Here is a 24420-nt window from a genome sequence, read left to right as displayed (position 1 = left end):
TTCATCATAGCGCTTGATGGTTTTTGCAACTCCATTTTAATTCCAGGTTGTAAGGCAACAAAATAGGAAAAATGCCAAGGTGGGTGAATACTTTCACAAGCCACTGTAAAATGAAAGATAGCCCTGCCTTCATCTATTCAACCATGTGAGATCAGGGATTACTTTAAGGAATGGAGGAAGGATGCATTTTCGATTGGAACAGAGCCTTTTTTCTGTAACAGCATACACCACTGGCAGAGGCCACAGAGTCCCATTGAGGAAAGGTGGATGTCATAGTAATGGTTAGAGGAGTGTAAATGTCAGTTCAGGGAGTACACATTAGATTCCGGCAAGAACATCCGCCTTAGTCTGCGCTTGAAAGCGTCTGGCGCAGAATAATTTTCCAGAGAAATGGAAGGCTGCCAAGTGAGACCCACTTCTGGGAAATCCTTTTCTGATAAGTGGTAAACAGCCATGAACAACAGGTAGCGATGCCAAGAGGCAAGTAGGGGTTCATCAGGATCATTGGTGGTCATTAATTTAATAGGACTACACTATTTTAATGTTTTTTTTTTATGGTGTAATGGTTGGTCCCTCAGTTAATCATTCCTCAGTGTACTTGTAATTCTAAAGCAGAGTGTGGGAGAGTGTGTGTGTGCACGCTCAGTTCAAGAAAGAAGATTAGTGGATCTTTCTCTTTGGCATGCCTTTACTTCTCCGATCTCCAGTAAGCCACGTTGATCTTTCGTCAGCTCCCAGGGAAGAGTATGAGTTACATAGAGAGCTCAGTGGCATGACATTTCCTGCTAGCTTGAGCCTTAAAATCCCACCGAGGGCAGTTTTCCCCTGTGAGCCCTGTGGTATAGCAGTTGTCATTACCATTAGCCTAGCCTATCCCCTTTAAGTCCCACTCCGACCACATAAGTAGCTCACAAGCTAAGGACAGGGTCATTCCATTTCATTTCAGCAAGCCATGACACCCACCATCTCAGATTGTTCTGAAATGGTTTCTGTAGTTATCTGTTTCTAAGATAACAAAATAATGTTGCAGGAATGCTTGAAAGAACATTTTAACTGAGAAATTAAGCCAATTGATTACATCCAAATTGACTATTTCAATTTATAGGATTCATATTATGTTCATGAAATATAATACCTAACATCAAATATGGACCTAACCACTTCTTAAAAATGACTGAGACGTAATGGGGGGGATCCAAATAAATGATCAAAAGTCACCCACAAACCCCCCAAAAGCCACTCACGGAACCCCCCAAAAGCCACACCAAGCCCACCCCAACGGCCAGTATCAGTTTGACAAGTAGTATGAAGCTGCGGCTTGGAGTATTGTTTATTCATACTATGTAATGTATTCTCAGTGAATTTGGTGAGGTTTTATTTTTTTCTTGTTCAGAGAAATTAGCCATTGAAGTCGCTTGCATTTCCCCCCATAAATTAGTGAGAAAGTGCCAGGTTTTGCCCACTAGATGCAGCTGTTCCTGACACACCCTTTTATCCATTTTGCTGGTCGCTTGTGTTTATTAAATGGACCCTTTGCAACTTTGGGTAGAAAACTAATAGCTTTTGCTCATGGTGTGGTCATCCTTACAATTCAAGCCAGTGCTCCATGAAATAAATTCAAATACACATAAAATGTCCTTCTCTTAGGCTTAATCTGTGTCCAGGGAACGGCCCGTGTGTGTAGTTTATTCCTTTCAAAAGCGGTCTGGATTAATTAGACCATTCCTGGTGAACAAGCAAACCATTAGGCTACAGCAGTTCTAATGGTTTCAATGTTATGGTCTCTAATGGTCTTCAATGGTAAAAGTCCCAAATACAGACTGTATAGTGTTTCGCAATGGTAATGGTATTGGTTTGCATTTAATGGTAAATGTCACTAATCAAACAACAATAGAGATGTTTTCTAATAATTGTATTGAAAAACATAAGAGTGCTATGTAATGGTTTATTAGGGTTTCACATTTTTGGGCATGTAGGGAAAGTCTATGAGAATTGCACCACAGGGATAGCCCTCTTAGATTTGTTGGACTATTCGAGAAGAGTTGGGTTGAAGCATTAGGTTGCTAAGAGAAGGAGAAACCAAATTGCTTTCATGGAGGACTGGCTTGACACAAATTATTTTCATCATAAGCAAAAGATATTGGTTTTCTACCTAAAGTTGCAAAACAAAATGTTGTGATCCATTTATCTAATAATCACAAGAGACCAACAAAATGAATAAAATGGTGTGGCAGTAACAGCGGCATCTAGTGGGTAAAATTCGTTCTTTTACACTAATTTATGGGGGGAAATGCAAGCGACTTCAATGGCTAATTTCTCTGAGCAGGGGAAAAAAACATCACCATGAATTAAGAATAATGTAAGCTACAGCGTCATCCTACTTGTCAAACAAAGAGAACTGATGCTGAATATTGGCCTTTGGGGTGGGCTTGGTGTGGGTTTTGGGGGATGCGTGAGTTTTTGACCATTTATTTGGATTCTTCACATCTTAAATCATTGTTAAGAAGAGGTTTGGTCCAAATTGGACGTTGGGTACTATATTTATTTAATATTATGAAGCCTATAAATTGAAAATGGACAATTTGGGTGCAATCAATTAGCTTAATGTGGAACTCCAGGCTCCTTTCACCTCATTTAACACCTGATTTACTTAACAAAAAGGTACATTTCAATAGGTGGTCCAGGTAAGTCATGACATAGCACAAGTGTGGGGGGTGGGCCTTTCCTCTTTTGTTCTCTATTGTTCCTCAAGCAAGGAGGGAGGCCGATGACATCACGGATTCCCATCAGACCAGCTCCTTGAATGCCCTACTCCTTTAAGTTTAAGCTTGCAGTTGTCTAAAAAACACTATTTTGCTCAAAACAAATATTTTTTTATCCTTTCGTGTGTGTATTTCATTGTATTTATACTTGGCATATCACTTTTCGACAGTAAAAGTTCAAAAATCGCTGGAAACCTGGTCAAGACCTACAGGAAACGTATGATCTCTGTAATTGCAAACAAAGGTTTCTGTACCAAATATTAAGTTCTGCTTTTCTGATGTATCAAATACTTATGTCATACAATAAAATGCAAATTAAATACTTAAAAATCATACAATGTGATTTTCTGGATTTTTGTTTTAGATTCCGTCTTTCACAGTTGAAGTGTACCTGTGATATAAATTACAGACATCTACATGCTTTGTAAGTAGGAAAACCTGCAAAATCGGCAGTGTATCAAATACTTGTTCTCCCCACTGTGTGTGTGTATATATTAGGGCTGTCAAATGATTAAAATTTTTAATCAAATTAATCAGAATTTTCAGTGGATTAATCATGATTAATCACTATTTGCAATTACACCTGAATCCTAACCATTTTTTTTTCTGAAATGCATACCAAAAGATAAATAACAGGACACAGATACATAATTTTCATATTATGTCTGTTTATTAACACAGCCAAATAATGGTGTTTTAAATCAAGCTGAAACATACTACACACCATAATATTTGTCTTTGTAATGTTCCATCACTTCCTCTTTGGCATTCCTCTTAACCAGGATGTACAATTTACAGTATTCAATTGAACAGAAAGCAATAAATGTAGTCAAATCATAACAGTGACCTACCACATTTTTGCACAATTTGAGTCATCTGTGGAAAAAAACATTTTCAATAAAACTTTTAAATCAAACCAAAGAACAATCTTTTACCTTTTCCTCCATTCTTTAATCCAGTTGCTCAAAAATCCAGTTGCTAACTACTATAACATGTTGCACTGAAACTGGTCTTTTTGTTTGAACATCACCTTTCAAATCTACTGAGCTTCATCATCTTTCAGCCAGTTGCTGAGGCAAACTAACTTGTTCACATTTTCTGAAAGTAAAGCTGACCTTTTCTTGTTCACAATGTGACCTGCAACTGAGAAAAGTCGTTCACAGGGAACAGTGGTTGCAGGAGTGGCTAGATATCAAATTATCTGAGGTTGATTTTGTTAATTGCCTGCAAACATTCAGCGTGGTCTGGCGCAAACCACTTGCTGAATCTGACGGCCCAGCAAACGCATGTTTGGCGTTGACATGGTACTTCAAGCTTGAACAGCTCCGGTGAAATTGAAACTCCTTCTTACAAATCTTGCAAATAACCTTGTACTTGTTAACTGTACCATCATCATTCTTTTTATATTTGAATCCGTCAATAGGCCCACTTTGCTCACCTTGCTCCATCTCGCCTCTAGCTCCCAACCACTTTCCTGACCTGAATAATTTGTCACACTGCGCATGCGTGAAATGCGTTAAAAAAATTGACGTAATTAACAGCAAACAACTAATTAACGTCGTTAACGCGCTATTTTTGACAGCCCTAGTATATATATATATATATATATTGTGATGTCACGAGAGGCTGTGTCCTGGAGGGACGTTACATCCCCCTGAGGTGGCTGCAAACCCAGACAGCTATGGCTCCATCTGCTGGTATGGTCGGGAACTCCACCCCTCTATGGCCAATCTTCCCACGCAGCTGAAACAAATGAGGAGCTGATGAGCTGAAGGTTTGGGAATGGAAGAGACACACTGAGGGGGTGTGTGGGTTGTGAAGTAACACAGTCTCCAACCTGGGCTCTCTGGAGGACAAGAGTGCTGCACGTCCACTTCCATGAGGAATATAAGGATTTGGAGATACTTACCTTTGGGAAATACTCACCTTTGGATATATTCGCCTGTGGAACTACGGGAGAGACATTGGGAAGGACTTTTTGCTGGGTTGGCCACTAGCTGCAACGTGGACTACAGTAAGGCTGGGGAAAAGTTAACTGAGCGAGTGAGAACTATGATTTTGGATGTGGAAGAGACATCCCTGAACTGTTAACCCTTAAAGAGCCACAAGAGAACAGAATTTGGTTATATTTTCGTTAATTTCCCAAGACCTTTAATAAAATCCTTGTTTTGTTTGAACCTTGTCTCCTTGCACTACTTGAGCAATCCCGCTGAAAGCTGTGTAGCCTCTCGTGACGTCACAGATGGTGGAGAATACGGGCACGCTCAAGCGTTAATAGTGCATGTCAGAGGAGGATACCGAAGGTTTGATCACCCAGTTTTCCAAGTTGGCCGTAGGCTCCCGCCCGACTGAAATGGAGGACATATTGAAAGCCCTTGTTGCTGGCCAGCAAGCCCAGATGCAAGCAAACGTGGCTCTCTTGGAGGAGCAAAAGAAAGCCAACCTTCTGAAGGCAGAGGAATTGCAGTTGCAGAGACAGAGGGTTGTCCAAAATACCCGCCCAATAAAGGCAAGTGACTTTATATCTAAGATGGGAGCTACCGATGACATTGAGGCATACCTGCATGCATTTGAGGCCACGGCCACTAGGGAAGCCTGGCCCAAGCAACAGTGGGTTGGTCTGTTAGCCCCCTTTCTAACCGGGGAATCGCTGAATGCTGTCCGGGACCTGGGCCCTGACCAGGTTACTGACTATGATGCCCTGAAGTCTGAGATCCTCAGCAGATATGGACTCACAAAGTTTGGTATGGCCCAGCGCTTTCACAGCTGGACCTTCCAACCAGACCAACCTCCTCGGGCGCAGATGCATGAACTTGTCCGAATCGCAAGGAAATGGCTGGATCCGCAGAGGAATACAGCAGCGGCGGTGGTGGAGGCCGTTGTGGTGGATCGTTACCTACGCGCCCCTGCCTTATGAGGCAAAACGGTTCATCAGTCAACAGGCCTTGACCACGGCTGATCTGACCGTGGAAGCTGTGGAAAAGTACCAGGCCACAGCGGAGATGCTGAATGCTTCCCGAAAAAGACCCCAGGAGGCGGCCCCACCACAAATGGGAAGAACCCGTCCAAAGGACCCCCAAGGTCTCGAACCCAGCCACGTCAGGACTTATCCCGGCTCCAGGGGGAGCCAGAAACCAGGCGGGTCCAAGAAGAGTACACCAGGAGGGGGAAACTCGACAGTGTTACCGGTGTGGGGAGATGGGACATATCTCCTGGCAGTGTGGGAAACCAGCCGATGAACCTATGCCCACTGCGGAGTCCTCCAGCTCAGCACCCACACACCGTTTGCCTCGCTCTTGGGAGTCGTAGATGGCGGCCCAGATCGACCCCCACCTGCCCGGTAACTGTGAATCACCATGATGTGGAGGCCTTACTGGATTCTGGTAGCCGGGCCACCCTGGTGCGTAAGGATTTGGTGGGCCCAACGTGTCTGACCCCGGGGAAAGTCCTCCCAGTTTCCTGTGTCCATGGGGACACCAGAGAATACCCCATTACTGAACTTACAATGACCAGCACACGGGGAACCATACACACGACGGCGGGGTGGTTGATTCCCTCCCCGTCCCTGTCCTAATTGGACGAGACTGCCCAGCCTTTTACCCACTCTGGAGAGAGTCTCAGGAGAGGATAACCCGAGTACTCGGAAACGGAGAGGCAAGACTCATCCTGGGAAGGCTCCGGTGCAATCCTCCGAATTACTCACTCCCGCCCGGGCTCTGATAGGGAGGGCAGGTGCCCAGACCGACACAGAGACGGAGCTACAGAATCTGGACAAAGAACTGTCTGGTCTGAAGGGGACCGCTGAGAGGTATCGTTTGTTAAAGCAACAGTTAGACATGAAGACAGAAGAGTTAGATATCCTCCAGGCTAAACTCCAACAGAGCTCCTTCCTAAGCAACAGGAGGAGCTGGAGAGGCTGCGCAGGACCATCGAGGAGTGTGAGGAGACCCTGCGCAGTAGTAAGGAGGTCCAGAAGAAGGCAGAGGAGAAGTACAAGGTGTTGGAGAACAAGATGAAGAATGCGGAGGCAGAGAGAGAGAAGGAACTGAAAGCTGCTCAACAGAAGCTAAACTCTGCTAAAACCAAGGCTGATGCGTTCAGTAAGAAACTCAAGGAGAGACAACAGGAGGCTGAGTCCCTGGTCCTAGAGTTGGAGGAGTTGAAGAGAGAGCAGTCTGGCAAGCACCACGGCAATGCGGACGCCCTCCCGGCGTGATGCCTTCTTCGCTGCCTTTACCCCGACGAGGACGTCGGTCCCGAGGAGGGGGATGTGTGATGTCACGAGAGGCTGTGTCCTGGAGGGACGTTACATCCCCTGAGGTGGCTGCAAACCCAGACAGCTATGGCTCCATCTGCTGGTATGGTCGGGAACTCCACCCCTCTATGGCCAATCTTCCCACGCAGCTGAAACAAATGAGGAGCTGATGAGCTGAAGGTTTGGGAATGGAAGAGACACACTGAGGGGGTGTGTGGGTTGTGAAGTAACACAGTCTCCAACCTGGGCTCTCTGGAGGACAAGAGTGCTGCACGTCCACTTCCATGAGGAATATAAGGATTTGGAGATACTTACCTTTGGGAAATACTCACCTTTGGATATATTCGCCTGTGGAACTACGGGAGAGACATTGGGAAGGACTTTTTGCTGGGTTGGCCACTAGCTGCAACGTGGACTACAGTAAGGCTGGGGAAAAGTTAACTGAGCGAGTGAGAACTATGATTTTGGATGTGGAAGAGACATCCCTGAACTGTTAACCCTTAAAGAGCCACAAGAGAACAGAATTTGGTTATATTTTCGTTAATTTCCCAAGACCTTTAATAAAATCCTTGTTTTGTTTGAACCTTGTCTCCTTGCACTACTTGAGCAATCCCGCTGAAAGCTGTGTAGCCTCTCGTGACGTCACAATATATACAGTGGGGGAAAAAAGTATTTAGTCAGCCACCAATTGTGCAAGTTCTCCCACTTAAAAATATGAGAGAGGCCTGTAATTTTCATCATAGGTACACGTCAACTATGACAGACAAAATGAGGAAAAAATATCCAGAAAATCACATTGTAGGATTTTTAATGAATTTATTTGCAAATTATGGTGGAAAATAAGTATTTGGTCAATAACAAAAGTTTCTTAATACTTTGTTATATACCCTTTGTTGGCAATGACACAGGTCAAACGTTTTCTGTAAGTCTTCACAAGGTTTTCACACACTGTTGCTGGTATTTTGGCCCATTCCTCCATGCAGATCTCCTCTAGAGCAGTGATGTTTTGGGGCTGTCGCTGGGCAATACGGACTTTCAACTCCCGCCAAAGATTTTCTATGGGGTTGAGATCTGGAGACTGGCTAGGCCACTCCAGGACCTTGAAATGCTTCTTACGAAGCCACTCCTTCGTTGCCCGGGCGGTGTGTTTGGGATCATTGTCATGCTGAAAGACCCAGCCACGTTTCATCTTCAATGCCCTTGCTGATGGAAGGAGGTTTTCACTCAAAATCTCATGATACATGGCCCCATTCATTCTTTCCTTTACACGGATCAGTCGTCCTGGTCCCTTTGCAGAAAAAACAGCCCCAAAGCATGATGTTTCCACCCCCATGCTTCAGAGTAGGTATGGTGTTCTTTGGATGCAACTCAGCATTCTTTGTCCTCCAAACACGACGAGTTGAGTTTTTACCAAAAAGTTATATTTTGGTTTCATCTGACATTCTCCCAATCCTCTTCTGGATCATCCAAATGCACTCTAGCAAACTTCAGACGGGCCTGGACATGTACTGGCTTAAGCAGGGGGACACGTCTGTACTGCAGGATTTGAGTCCCTGGCAGCGTAGTGTGTTACTGATGGTAGGCTTTGTTACTTTGGTCCCAGCTCTCTGCAGGTCATTCACTAGGTCCCCCGTGTGGTTCTGGGATTTTTGCTCACCGTTCTTGTGATCATTTTGACCCCACAGGGTGAGATCTTGCGTGGAGCCCCAGATCGAGGGAGATTATCAGTGGTCTTGTATGTCTTCCATTTCCTAATAATTGCTCCCACAGTTGATTTCTTCAAACCAAGCTGCTTACCTATTGCATATTCAGTCTTCCCAGCCTGGTGCAGGTCTACAATTTTGTTTCTGGTGTCCTTTGACAGCTCTTTGGTCTTGGCCATAGTGGAGTTTGGAGTGTGACTGTTTGAGGTTGTGGACAGGTGTCTTTTATACTGATAACAAGTTCAAACAGGTGCCATTAATACAGGTAACGAGTGGAGGACAGAGGAGCCTCTTAAAGAAGAAGTTACAGGTCTGTGAGAGCCAGAAATCTTGCTTGTTTGTAGGTGACCAAATACTTATTTTCCACCATAATTTGCAAATAAATTCATTAAAAATCCTACAATGTGATTTTCTGGATTTTTTTTCCTCATTTTGTCTGTCATAGTTGACGTGTACCTATGATGAAAATTACAGGCCTCTCTCATATTTTTAAGTGGGAGAACTTGCACAATTGGTGGCTGACTAAATACTTTTTTTCCCCCACTGTTTATATATATATATATATATATATATATATATATATATATATATATATATATATATATATATATATATTTCAGATTATTTTTGCTGTTGTTGGTAATAGCAGAAATAGCCAGCTATGACCTTTGATCCTGGAAACAGCTGGTGCCGCTGGTCGAGGAACAACTGACCCCGTCATCTTTGTCAAAACCCAGTCAGTGCAGCCATAAATGCACTATATGCAGCCATTAGCCTATAGCAATAGCATTTATAGTCATTACCTCAAAGCATTACGCTAACCCCACCCGGCTACACACCCAGTCGCATCAGTCAATCAGCATCGAGAGAAGTGGTAGTTGATGTCCCTGAAGTGAAGGTAATAACATCGCAAGTTCACATCTGGGTGAAAGGAACAGCTGAAACAAGCTGGTTTACATCTAGCTGAAACACTAATTGTTTATTCAAGTAGTGTAACAATTAGAGGAAGGAAGTTAGAAAGCTGCCAAAGTAGTTTGGTCTTGCAACCTCGGTCATAGTGACAGACCCTTTCCTATATTATTCAGAAAGAACAACATGCTCCCACCCAATCTTTCTGTTGGGCTTTCATGTTTATGCACAAATACAAAGGCCTGCAGTGCACTGTAGACCACACACACCTATACAACAAAACCTGCATCACATAGCAGGTAGAATAAATAACTATATACCATAACGTCCGTGAGAGGGGGACATTCCTTCTGCTCCTCCTCTCCTGCACAGCTATTCTTTAAGACCTAGATGGACCCGAGTTCTATCAAAAACGCTCTAATTTAGTTGGATTTCAAATGGTGTGACTGTCCTCTGGTGACCCAGTTAGTTCATCGCACTGCATCAAAAGTGGGTGACGCTGACACACACCTCTGTGCCGTTTAACAAAGTGCTGCAGGAACCTTAACCTTGCCTGTCCCCAGAATTATCTATGTTTGGTGTCAGAAGTAAGAGCCAAAGTGCATGCCGATGGTATTGCCGACGGGTTCAAGTTTGCATGGAGAGCATCTAAGATAGGATGCACTTAAACATGCTGCACTTCCGAGGGGATCTGAAAAAAACATGAGGTCGAGTAGGTGAAAGATATGAGCATGTGCAGAGGTGGAAAGGTCAATGACACTAGCTTTTATCCTTAACGTCTGATCAACAATTCATAACCTGGTGGTGGTGGGTGACACCACATCAAATCAATACTAGATTGCGAAGGGGGATCAGCAAAACCAGCAGACACCATGGCTCTTAAATGAGGCCTCGCTGCCTTCAGTGCCTTGCATGTGTCACAGCAACTGTCTCCTGGTTCTAGGGCAGGGGTGTCACTCTGATCCCTTGGCTGACAGTTCTTAGAGAGTGCAGAGCCCTTCGTTTTTTTCTGTGAGCTCAATGCGCACCTTGCACTCTAGAGATAAATCAGATCCAGCCTGAACTGTGCGATGTAGTAGGGAGTTGTAGTTTCCAACAGGACAATATTATCCATAGTTGTGCACATAAAACCTGGCAATTAACTACAATGACCATAATCCATTGCATATTTACTTGTCTGGTCTGTGTTTCATTTAGGCCTGCTACAGAAGAGACAGAAAAATGCGTGATTGTGAAGTGATATAGAGAGCAGCTGTTGCTTCGTGAGGTATCTCTACCTGAAAATACATGAGTTAAGTGATTGATAGTTGATATTTAGCAGCCGTAAAAGTATGCCTTATTTACTTTGAAGAACTACTAAAATAGTGATTTTGTCAGACAGCATAGGCAGCAGCTCTATAGAGTTGAGAAGATGACTTGGAATGAAATAATAAAGTCATCAAATAAAACTTAGGTAATATACACAACTGAAATATGTTATTAAAGTAATGATAATAAATGATGGTTAATAAGTGATAAGCAGTAATGGGCAGTCACCATCATGGGACTTGTCTTAATTGTTTTATTCTGTGTTGTTACAGCATTCAACCCACATAATGCATATAATAAAATAAAATACAAAATTGAAACCGAAAATCAAGATTAAAAATTATGACTAAACACTAACCAAGAGACAGTGTCACAACCAGACAAAGAGCAGTGTTGGGTAAAACTACTCCTTGTTTCCACAAGCTAACCTTTTTAAATGACCAAAATAGGCCTGCGTAGAGACGTGGCCAGATAAGAGAACCAGCCTGCTTGGAAAAACAGAGCCAGAGTACACAACATGATTGAATTCCGGGATATTCCAAAACTAAATCCCAGTCACTGAGCACAGAGGTAAAAAAAAACGATATTCTCTCACGGTTTCGTCACAGTCAAATAATTAATTATATGGATGAAAACATACCTTTGTAGGGGAATTATTTTTTTAAACAGTGTAAGATATACAACTCATGATATCCCATCAGTCTAATTGTGTGGAACTTACAAGCCACTTGAAACATGCATCAACAAAAGGACACACCCAGATCCCTTCCCCCTGCCACAACAAAGATGAGATCACTTTTTCCTTTCTGAAAGCGGTTTAAACTCGCTATTTGTTTTTGTGGTTTGGTCCAACAGAATCTGTCATATGGACGCCGAAACACATTGTAATATTGTAATAGAGGAGAAGAACCTTTCTAACGATACCCTTTTTATGTCACAACTACTCAAATTAAGCGCAGAGCAGACACTACTAAAACAAGCAGAGCAAGACACTACTAAAATGAACAGAGCAGACACTACTAAAACGAGCAGAGCAGACACTACTAAAATGAACAGAGCAGACACTACTAAAACGAGCAGACACTACTAAAACGAGCGTATCAATGAACATTGACTCTGGAAAATTAATGCAGTTTGCTGCGCGCGGCATTTCAGTACCAAGTACCGCTAAAAGCATTTTAGCCAAAGACTGTTATACTATCTGTCTAGTCTGTGTTTTATAAAATGTGCAATAAGCATAAAACAATTATATAAGACATTGGCAACTCGTTCTCATTCTGAGAAATAAGGTAGGCCACTTAATTTCGACATCTGAACAAAGTGGACACACTGATGTTGCTTCCAGAGGCAGTTTGGAACTCTGTAGTGATAGATATATATATATATATATATGGTAGAAAAGCGGTTGTGGCTACTGTGGAAGGGGCTGCGATCAAGACGAGCGTCACTAAGTTTAAAATCATTCTGGGAAGGTTGTCCAGATGTTTTTTTTTTTTTTTTTTGTCACACAGTACAGGCCTCCCTGAGGAGAAACAAAATAACTCTGTCTGGCCTTTCATCTCAAGGTAGGGAGGAAAGACACAGTGGCATTAGATTTAAGGCAGTAGCAGCTTATATTGCACCACTCCCTACAACTGCATGTTGGGGTAAGTCGCCGAAGTATGAAGTATCTATCCACACAGGAAGTTACTCAAATATGGTACTAAAAGCTACGGTGGATCTTCCTAGTACCCCAGGTTGGGAAACACTGTTGTAGTGTACTGCTAACCACTGAACTTTTTGGTGTGAATGAACTTACGCGCTGAATCTCCCACCCTATCCTGTGTACAGTAAGTGATTTTGATGGACAGACATTGTGTTGGTACGGCATGGAGTTACGTAGGTGGAGAGATGGTGGAAAGAGGGTGGAAAGGTGAGCGGCAGGAAATTAGGAGGCAATGTTGTTTGAGGATTAAGTCAGACTCAGAGGGCAAATTGTGGAGGAATATGGATAATGGGCTGCACAGTGGTAAACCTCTCATAATTTGACATAGGCAAAGGAACAAATATATCTGATATTGGGAAACAAGCTTAGAGATGCATAAAAGGGACATAAAAAATAGGAAATATGATGTTAGGTGGGGTGGGATGATCCGTAATGTCACCCGGTTATAGGCGTTCCCCTCACTAGTGATTTGCTTCTTTTTACAAGTGTTTTTGTGCAACTTGGTGGAGGAGGAGCGTGCCAATCAAACCACAAAACAAGAGATGGAAATGCATTCCACTTATCATCAAAACAGGCTTATCACCAAGGCAACCAAGGCAACCTTGAACAATTTGTTACCAAAATAATGGCACTTTTTAGGCAGTTTGCAATCTAGGCTATTACCATCCTCAATGTTTCAACCGCAGTCAACAGCCAGGAATGTAAACCACAACATCTAGGCTACCAAAACACCACGCATACAGAGATAAACTCAGAATTAAATAATGTAGCGTGACAATCACCTTTATATTTTCTTCTGGTTTTCTCTAAATGTACTGTTTATAACTATTTGCATTCAGAAAGTATTCAGACCCCTAGACTTTTTCCACATTTTGTTATGTTACAGCCTTTTGATTAAATTGTTTTTTTCCCCCCTCATCAATCTACACAAAATACCCCATAATGACAAAGCAAAAACAGGTTTGAAGAAATGTTTGCGAATTTATTAAAAATAAAATACTGAAATATCACATTTTTATTAGTATTCAGACCCTTTACTCAGTACTTTGTTGAAGCACCTTTGGCAGCAATTACAGCCTTGAGTCTTCTTGGGTATGACGCTACAAGGTGGGCACACCTGTATTTGGCGAGTTTCTCCCATTCTTCTCTGCAGATCCTCTCAAGCTCTGTCAGGATGGACGGGGAGCGTCGCTGCACAGCTATTTTCAGGTCTCTCCAGAGATGTTAGATCGGGTTCAAGTCTGGGCTCTGTCTGAGCCACTCAAGGACATTCAGAGACTTGTCCCGAAGCCACTCCTGCGTTGTCTTGGCTGTGTGCTTAGGGTCGTTGTCCTGTTGGAAAGTGAACATTCGCTCCAGTCTGAGGTCCTGAGTGCTCTGGAGCAGGTTTTCATCAAGTATTTCTCTGTACTTTGCTCCGTTCATCTTTCCCATGATCCTGACTAGTCTCCCAGCCGCTGACAAACATCCCCACAGCATAATGCTGCCACCACCATGCTTCACCATAGGGATGGTGCCAGGTTTCCTCCAGACGTGACACTTGGCATTCAGGCCAAAGAGTTCAATCTTGGTTTCATCAGACCAGAGAATCTTGTTTCTCATGGTCATAGAGTCTTTAGGTGCCTTCTGGCAAACTCCAAGCGGGCTGTCATGTGCCTTTTACTGAGGAGTGGCTTCCGTCTGGCCACTCTACCTTAAAGGCCTGATTGGTGGAGTGCTGCAGAGATGGGACAACCTTACAGAAGGACAACCATCTCCACAGAGGAACTTTAGAGCTCTGTCAGAGTGACCATTGTGTTCTTGGTCACCTCACTGACCAAGGACTTTCTCCCCTGATTGCTCAGTTTGGCCGGGCGGCCAGCTCTATGAAGAGTCTTGGTGGTTCCAAACTTCTTCCATTTAGGAATGATGGAGGCCACTGTGTTCTTAGGGACCTTCAATGCTGCATAAATTTTTTGGTACACTTCTCCAGATCTGTGCCTCGACACAATCCTGTCTCGGAGCTCTACGGACAGTTCCTTCGACCTCATGGTTTGGTTTTTGCTCTGACATGCACTGTCAACTGTGGGGCCTTATATAGACAGGTGTGTGCCTTTCCAAATCATGTCGAATCAATTGAATTTACCACAGGTGGACTCTAATCAAGTTGTAGTAACATCTCAAGGATGATCAATGGAAACAGGATGCACCTGAGCTAAATTTCGAGTCTCATAGCAAAGTGTCTGAATACATATGTACATAAGGTGTTTCTGTTTTTGTGTGTAGATTGATGAGGATACATGTGTATTTAATCAATTTTAGAATAAGGCTGTAACATAAAATGTGGAAAAAGGTCAAGGGGTCTGAATACTTTCCGAATGCACTGTATAATCCAGTGGAGGCTCCTCAGAGGAGGAAGGGGAGGACCATCCTCAGTGAATTTCATAAAAATAAAAATAGTGAAACAAAAAAAGGTTTTCCTTTTTAGATAAAACTATACTAAATATATTCACTCCACCAAATAATTGACTAAAACACACTGTTTCGCAATGAAGACATACAGTAGCCTCAGCAGCACTCTGTAGGGTAGCACCATGGTGTAGCCGGAGGACAGCTAGCTTCTTTCCTTCTCTGGCTACATTGACTTCAATACAAAACCTAGGAGGCTCATAGTTCTCACTCCCTTCCATAGACTTACACAGTAATTATGACAACTTCCGGAGGACGTCCTCCAACCTATCAAAGCTCTTGCAGCCTGAACTGACATGTTGTCTACCCAATCAAAGGATCAGATAATGAATCTAGTACTGAAAGCATAAGCTACAGCTAGCTAGCACTGCAGTGCATAACATGTGGTGAGTAGTTGAAATACAATAGTTGAACAGTTTTGAACAAATTAAGAAGCAACCACGAGAGATCTATATTTGGTTGTATTTTTTTTTTAACTTTCACTTCGCTATTGAATACAGCTAGCTAGTTTAGTCTACTCAAACAGAGGGGGATGCTATGTTAGCTAGCTGGTTATGGCTATCCAACACTGGAACTCTTCCAAGTCAAAGTAAGCTTTTGGTTTTATTAATTTATTGCCACCGGGGCCCGCCGCTGTAACTGCTAAACTGCTTTCTGACTGTACACTGTACTGCATGATTGTAGCGGGTTTACTAACGTGTTAGTTCTAGTAGCTAGCTATGTTGACTATGACGTGACAACAATCTAGGCTGTGTTAGCGGTCATGACAGACAGCTGATGTGTTGTGCACTGAAGTCCACAATGTGAAGGGAAAAGGTGAGAGGAGGAGAGTGTGTAGATAGTTGCAAGAAGGAATTATATATACAAAGAGCAAAGTGATCATGCTGTTTTTATGTGGCTGCTATGAAAGTTAACTGTTTTTGCATGTGATCAGGGGTGTATTCATTCTGCCGATTCTGTTAAAAAACATTTCTTAAACAAAACGGGGACAAACATACCTGAATTTGTCCAATATCAACTCTCATTTGCAACTGTGGAGTACACCCTAGATCAGCTAGATGCAGGCAAGAGTGTGCAAGGCGGTATTGGGAAAATGTTAGTATCATGTAGTAGCTTAAACCTATCGATGTTACATTGAGCTGGGTAAATGGAATATGAATGACAGTCATCCAATATGCTGTAATAGAAATAAGCCATGCTCATAAAATAATATTCCCTCATCTTAAAATCCTTGTCCTACATAGAGATCAAATTCAACCTATCAGATATTGTGTGCGGCAAGTCAATTTTTCACATGCCTTTGCTTGTAATGATGAGGGGATTGATTAGGCAATATGACACAATTACCTCTACAGCACTGACAGTCCTGTTTATTCTTGACATGTCTTTTCTTCCTTCCTACAAACCAATCATAATTCAGAGATTTTGACCAATGAACTGTGCTCCCCGGATTTGGAGGGAGCCCAGTAGAAGCAAATAAACAGGAATGTGTTTGTGATAACAATCTCTACGGGCCTTGTGTGTGATGTCACCAAGAGGATGCCAAAGCACAGTGCCTTCATATATGGAGACTTCCCTTTTCGGGGTCAGAGCAGGTTAGGCTAACCAAACCCACTCATCCATGTCTCAACATATGGAGGAAATGTTAGAAGTATTAACGTTTGCATCTGCATGTTTGTGTGAGCCTCAGTCTGCTTCTTTATTTGGCATACTTTTTAGCTTAACTAATGGATTTGGAAATGCTGGAGTTCAAACAGGAGTGAAATGACAGCTCATTGTTTTATAATTTAGCCTAATTGTCCGTGTGTATGCAGTTGTGAAATAAATCTCTGCATTTATCTGTGTGTGCATATGTACTTGACTGCGTGCATTTGTGTGGTTAGCCTACACACGTGTGGGACTGCCAATTATCTGGCCAGTCCCATTGATGACAGCCAGATTAAGGAAGACGGTGGGTTGTGCCCCTGCTTGCTTCAGAGTCCCAGACTAATCCTCGCTAAACACTTGATTCTCCCCCTCATCGCTCCACTGCCCCTCGGTCTGTCACTTAACGCTGACCTAGCAACTTAATCAGCGGCTTACCTTGTCTCCCGACCGCACTCAGACAAAACACACCAACTTCAACGGAAACCTCGACAGGCCATCAGCGCCGATACAGACACAGCGAGACTGGCCTGGTCAGAGAATGCCCTGCATTTATATTTCTGTCCACCCCTCTCGTGAATGGTAATCCTGCAAAGATGATACAGCACTCCAAGACATGCCGGTTTGTAAAGAAAGTGTCAAGCAGGTGCAGCAGGACGAATGGGAACTTATTTGACCCTTTCTCTGGGTTTCAATAGTTTCATCTTCCCTCACTATCACTGAGAAAGACATCCCCAGTGGAGTACCCATGGTCATTCAACCTACACACCTCCACTAAAGCTTTCGCCTTCTACAGACATAATCCATATATCCTCATATCCTCATTGACAGTAGTAAGACAGGTTTTCAACATACTTGCTTTCAGATGATTCAGAACATGTTCACACTTTTTACTATTTAACTACAACTGCAGGATGTAGGACACCTATACAGACAGATAAAAACAAGATCACAATGTGACTAATTGTAACTTTTGCTAAAACCCCCCATTTAGGAAATTCAAATCTCAATTCAGGGTCTGGACTCTGGAAACTAATCAAATGAGGCTAGTACTTGATGTCTAACCAAGGTCCCTGTGTAGGTTTTACAGGGTGACGTTGCGGTCAAGAAATTAGTTGACCGCAGAATAGGCTACATTGAACGGAAGGTGATCACAGCACACGGTGGCACCCATGTTATTGCTCTGCACAACAACCGTGAAGAAAGAAAACACAGTTGAACCACCTCAACAGCTCAAGCTCCTGATGCCTCGAAACCTGCACTTAAAAAAGGCTCTATTACCGAAGAGCCATTAGCCATGACTTTTCCATGGAGTGGTCATTTCCAGGTGGACCAGTTAGCTACAGACTTCCGCCATTAGACCCCTAGCCCCCGCGACTGACCCAATCTGAACGCAGTGTGCAGTAACAGCTGATCTTTAACGGTCTTTCTATATTTAAAGCCCTTTTTAAAGCAGAATCGGCCAGCTCATCAGGACTGACATACCATCCTGTCAGAGGGCTGCCACTTGGGGACACTATCTGCACTTAAAAAGGAACAGTATTTTCTCTTTACTGACTATGTATAGCAGTTACAGTATACTGCCTTTAGCTAACTGTCCTGAAGCTACACCAAGCTACCTTCCAACGACAACAGCAAACTGTCCAATGACAGTTTTTTTTTACCAAACTATACCTCAGGAAATGTGCAAGGGCAGCTGTAGGGAACTGCCCCTTGACAAACGGTATTTATCAAACCCTAAAAACAACTAGCAGACTACACCAACTACAGCACATTCTGCCCACTGCACATAGACTACAGCAAGCAACAATTACTAAAACTGCAGGAATGTGTAAACCAAGACAAAATACCCCCAGACTGCAAAGTAAATAGCAGTCTGCTAACTTGATACCGGAAAAGTATAACATTCAAATAGCCAACTGCTACCGACTTGGCAAGGGTAATGATGAAGCAGCAGTCACTAGAGTGAGAGTCTGGTGTGTGAGGTGAGATGAAAAGTTGATGCAACATCCGGTATGAGTCTGAACAGACCACACTTCCTTCTATTCAACAGTGGTGTTCCTACCGTTGTGCATTGCAGGTCCCATTCTATTAGAGGGAGCACACTGGTGAAGTAGTACACCCTCCAGTCATGTACTTCTAAAACTGCCTGAGCTGTATTACCAAAACAGTGTCTTAAGATGTACTGCAAGGTTTTTATTTTCAAAGCTCCTGTCACGACCACCACAACATGTAAAATCCTCTAAAGTTTCTGCAAGAGCTCGGTGCTTATTATCGGATGTAATAGGTTACGAAATCCGACTTTTTGAATCTAATGTTAATGATATGTTAGAGGAAGACCCCACTGAATGATTCAGAACATGAAGAATCATATTTGTCTTAGTAAAATGTATTGTATAACATAAGGAAGTGAAATTTCGTCACCATAGCGTGTTTTCACCAACTCTGGGCAGAGTTTGTGGATACCCTACCATATGGGACTGCATTTCAAGTGCTAGATTCAGCCTGTGTGCGTCACACAGAGAGGTCTTGAAGACCCAGAGATTGTTGAAATGTGAAAGCAGTGCCCCTTCACAAATCAGTGGCATGAGACATCACACTTCATGCAGAGCATTCATGTAGCCAAGGCACACTACATTTCTGTTAAGCACTGTCAATTTAAGAAATTAAAATGTACATTTAAAGCTAACAAAGAGTTGAGAGGTATGACAACACAAAGGGACTGATTAAAGAACGTAGGCCTATACCTCGCACATCTATCATATTACGGTGCATGGAGAAAATGGAATGCTAAAATGAAAAGAAACTCCAGCACACTGGAGATCTTGAGGTTCCACAGATCTAATGGATCTATTACCAACGTTTCAGTCTCGATAGACCTTCAACAGGGCATCGATATCACCAGTGTGCTGGATCAGAGTTTCTTTTGAATTTAACATAAAGAGACAAAGTACGGGTCCACCAGGAAGAGTGAGTGAGCCATTCACAACATGACTTCAGCGTCTGTCAGAACCAACAGCCAATGACCGCATGTAACTGCTGCCAAGACTAAACCTTACTCTGAAGGGATTCTCACAGGTTAACACATCTAGCACTAACTTCTTATTACACTTTCATTAACATGGCCACAAATAGGATAGTTGTGATCAATGCCACCTGATCCTAGAATATGTAGCCCATCAATCTTACATCCATCAAGGGGAATTTAAACATCTCAGTGATTTTGTGCACAAAAGCAGGACTAAAACTACCGTATTTTCCGCACTGTAAGGCGCACCGGAGTATAAGCCGCAGCAGCTAAATTGAATGATATTGAATGATGTGTACATATATAAGCCGCACTGGACTATAAGCCGCAGGTGTTTTAATGTTTAATTACCATATGTAAGGGTTCGTGCACAGAGGGGATTGTCGGGAAAGAGACAAACTGTCTCGCTCTCGTAATGTCTGTCTGTCTTGCTCTCGTTCTGTCTCTCGTACCACTCTCGGTTCCACTTTTACTTTTGCTCGCTGTCTGTCTCACTCTTTTCCGGCCTCCAGCTTTTCCTGCTGGAGCCCGCCGCTTAAAGGTGAGGGGCGCGGACCGGTCATAGAGCCCATAGAGTTAAAGTTGGTGGACTGTAACCTGTAAAATCCATAGATTTAGGAGGTCTTCTAGTGGCTGTAAAAATCCATAGATTAGCCGCACCGTTATATAAGCCGCAGGGTCGAAAAATGGGGAAAAAGGCGCGGCTTATAGTCCGAAAATTACGGTATACAGTTATTAGCGTTAGCCACTGACTCAGTCATTCATAGACCCCATTTTGTTCTTTATGTTGGGCACTTGTCTGGCACCATTTCAATTTGCATCCAAGGCAACCCTGAACTGTGAACTAACAAACCCATAATTTGGCAAGACTGCTAGAGGAAAGCAAACCAATGTAGTATGAGGAGGAAATGTTAACTTTTGAGGCATATTGTAGGCTATACTTTATTTCCTTGTGCACTTACTGTGCCTTCAGAAAGTATTCATACCCCTTGACTTATGTCACATTTTGTTCTTAGAGCCTGAATTCAAAATTGATTTTTTTAAAATTCTCACCCATCTACACACATTACCCATTAATGACGAAGTGAAAACATATTTTTAGAAACTTTTACAAATGTATTGAAAATTAAATACAGAAATCTCATTTAGATAAGTATTCACGCCCCTGAGTCAATATTTTGTAGAAGCACCTTTGATTACAGTTTTGAGTCATCTTGGGTACGTCTGTATCAGCTTTGCACATCTGGATTTGGGAATTTTTTCCCATTCTTCCTTGCAGATTTTCTTAAACTCTGCTAAGTTAGATGGGGAGCGACGGTGAAAAGCAATCTACAAGACTTTCCACAGATTTTCAATGGGATTCAAGTCTGGGGTTTGGCTGGGACACTCAAGGACTTTCACATTATTATTCTGAAGCCATTCCAGCATAGCTTTGGCTGTATGCTTGGGGTCATTGTCCTGTTGGAACGTAAATCTTCGCTCCAGTCTAAGGTCGTTTGCACTGAAGCAGGTTCTCATTAAGGAGTTGCCTGAATTTGGCTCCATTCACTGTTCCCTCTATCCTTACCAGTCTCTCAGTCCCTGCCGCTGAAAAGCATCCCCATAGCATGATGCTGCCACCACCATGCTTCACGGTAGGGATGGTGTTAGACAGGTGATGAGCTGTGCCTGGTTTTCTCCAGACATAGCACTTTGCATTCAGGCCAAATAGTAAGATGTGTGTCTCATCAGACCACATAATCTTTTGCCTTATGATCTCAGACTCTTTCACATGCCGTTTTGCAAACTCCAGGCGTGCTGTCACGTGCCTTTTTCTCAGGAGTGGCTTCTCTCCCATAAAGCCCAGATTGGTGAAGTGTTGTAGAGACTGAAGTCCTTCTGGCAGGTTCTCCCATCTCAGCTAAGGAACTCTGTAGTTCTGTCAGAGTGGTCATTGGGTTCCTTCTTGCCCGGTTGCTCAGTTTGGTCGGACGGCCAGCTCTAGGCAGAGTCTGGGTAGTTCCATATTTTTTTCCATTTCCCAATGATGGCAACCACTGTAGAAAGTGTTTTATACCTTTCCCCAGATATATGCCTCAACACAATTCTAACTCGGGGATCTACGGGCAGTTCCTTGGACTTCGTTTCTGCTCTGACATGCACTGTCAACTGTGGAACCTTATATAGACAGGTGTGTTTCTATACTGAACAAAAATATAAACACACCATGTAAAGTGTTGGTCCCATGTTTCATGAGCTGAAATAAAAGATCCAAGAAATGTTCCATATGCACAAAAGGCTTGTTTACTCCCCTGTTAGTGAGCATTTCTCCTTTGCCAAGATAATCCATCTACCTGACAGGTGTGGCATATCAAGAAGATGATTAAACAGCATGATCATTACACCTGTGCACCTTGTGCTGGGGACAATAAAAGGCCACTCTAAAATGTGAATTTTTGTCACAACACAATGCCACAGATGTCTCAAGTTGAGGGAGCGTGCAATTGGAATTCTGACTGCAGGAATGTCCACCAGAGCTGTTGCCAGATAATTTCATTTTTTTTTTTACCATAAGCTGCCTCCAATGTCGTTTTAGAGAATTTGCCAGTGCGTCCAACCGGCCTCACAACCGCAGACCACGTGTAACCACGCCAGCCCAAGACCTCCACTTCCGGCTTCTTCACCTGCGAGATCGTCTGAGACCAGCCACCCGGACAGCTGATGAAACTGAAGAGTAGTTCTGTCTGTAATAAAGCCCTTATGTGGGGAAAAACTCATTCTGATTGGCTGGGCCTGGCTCCCCAGTGGGTGGGCCTATGCCCCTGCCCAGTCAATTGAAATCAATAGATTAGGGCCTAATGAATTTATTTATAATTGACTGATTTCCTTATATGAACTGTAACTGTAACTCAATTGGCCACAGGTGGACTCCAATCAAGTTGTAGCAACATCTCAAGGATGATCATAGGACATTGGATGCACCTGAGCTCAATTTAGAGTGTCATAGCAAAGGGGTGTGAATACTTATGTAAATTTGATATTTATGTATTTCATTTAATACATTTGCAAAAATATCTAAATGGGGTATTGTCTGTAGATAGGTGTGGGGGAAAAAAACGATTTAATCAATTTTGAATTTAGGCTGTAACACAAGAAAATGTGGAATAAATCAAGCGGTATGAATACTTTCTGAAGGCACTGAATGTGCAGCCAAAATATATTCCTGCCAGCTGGGTGAAAGGGGAGGGAATAAGATGAGGGTGAAATAATACGAACTGTCAAGTGGACATTGGTTCTACTGACTTTACCATATATGCCAAAGGTGAAGCAATAACTGTGTGAAATATCCACTACTTCCAGTTGCCTTCCGTATAGTTTTCTAATCTAAAAGGCGTACCTCTCTTGCGATGAGATTAAGGGCATCATCCTCGGCCGTCGACCTGTCCTTATTGGGATTTCTTTTACGTCCGGTGCCCTGAGTCCCCATGTCTTGGATTCTGCCCGGTAATTAGGCTACTGGTCCAATTCGTTGAATGTTGAAGAGAAATCCAAAGCACGTCTCAAGGAAAGAAAGTACAACTAGCCTGTCACAATGTTGGGAGGAACATTTGTCAAATCACAAATGACTTGGCAAACCGTTCGTTACCGCTCGCGACATTGGTCATTAGGTTACATCCGCCTTCAAGACCTCTTCCTGTGAGGTTTCTATCCAAAAGCTAAATTGCAACTTTGTAACAAATGTTGCAGTCCTTTGTATCGAATCCGCACATTTGTAACACGTGAGCTGCCCAGAGGAATTCACAAATAGTTGAAAACTTGGTAAACACGCATCATAAAGATAATTTGACTGCAAATATATCTATTCAGATATGGAATCAAAATAATTTAAGAGGCTATGTAAGAAGAAAAAGATATACAAATACTAAAAATCTAACTTATTTTTAATTGTCTCTATGTAAATCCACTTGGTGAACAGCTTGGACAGAGACGCAATGCTGTCAAAATAGGCTTTAAAGCAAATAGATGCTTGATCCGAAAAGTGGTCTGAGGCTTCGTATGACGGGTGTGACGCAATAGCGGAGCCTCCAGAGGCCAAATCAATCTCCGTACGACATCGCCGTGACCTCTCGAATGTTGTGACAATGTGGAGGGCTCCGTATAGCTCCGCATTGACATGATTGGTTGACGGTTGGTGAGGGCGGGATGTCCTTTATAAACACAAACTCACTGTCTTGACAACTTCCTTCACAACAGCTCTGCGCTGCCTCGCGAAACGCGATAAGTGTGAATTCCCTGACTTCTGCAGAGGCCGTATCACCGTAAATGGTGCATGGCCAGTGCAGACATAGATTGACGATGTAGCGACTTTAAAGTTGAGTCAGTCTCGGATGACGCCATGAGCGAAAAAATTAAAATAAATGTTCTGGGGCTCATGCAGGCAGTCAACAAATTGCCATTTGGGCGAGGGATATGGGACAATCGCACTCTCACACCCCCTCCACTATTTTTAATGATGAGCTTCTAGCGCTAAAAACAAACCTTATCGTGTACTTCTTAAAGGCGTAGACTATGACTAATGGCTATGCATATTTCACAACAATAACATTATATTTGATCCACTTATGTTCAAAAGTGCCAATTTGTTGTGAAAATGATGTTCTATAGAACATTAGTATATT

General features: G+C 42.9%; 1 protein-coding gene across 3 annotated transcripts in view; it reads right to left on the bottom strand.

Annotated features, from left to right (window-relative positions):
• Positions 1-23987, bottom strand: part of LOC121536629 (leucine-rich repeat flightless-interacting protein 2) — a 107133-nt gene extending 83146 nt beyond the window's left edge. For 2 of the 3 annotated variants that reach the window (XM_041844034.2, XM_041844035.2), the window contains exon 1: positions 23139-23987. In XM_041844034.2, the coding sequence (XP_041699968.2) occupies positions 23139-23228 (90 nt within the window). In that variant the 5' untranslated portion in view covers positions 23229-23987. The remainder of the gene's footprint in view (positions 1-23138) is intronic. The other variant, XM_041844038.2, reaches the window with a different exon arrangement.
• Positions 23988-24420: the final 433 nt, after the last annotated feature.

This window comes from Coregonus clupeaformis, chromosome 23 (genome assembly GCF_020615455.1).
Source record: "Coregonus clupeaformis isolate EN_2021a chromosome 23, ASM2061545v1, whole genome shotgun sequence".
NCBI lineage: Eukaryota > Metazoa > Chordata > Actinopteri > Salmoniformes > Salmonidae > Coregonus > Coregonus clupeaformis.
This window is presented reverse-complemented; position numbering and strand designations above follow the sequence as displayed.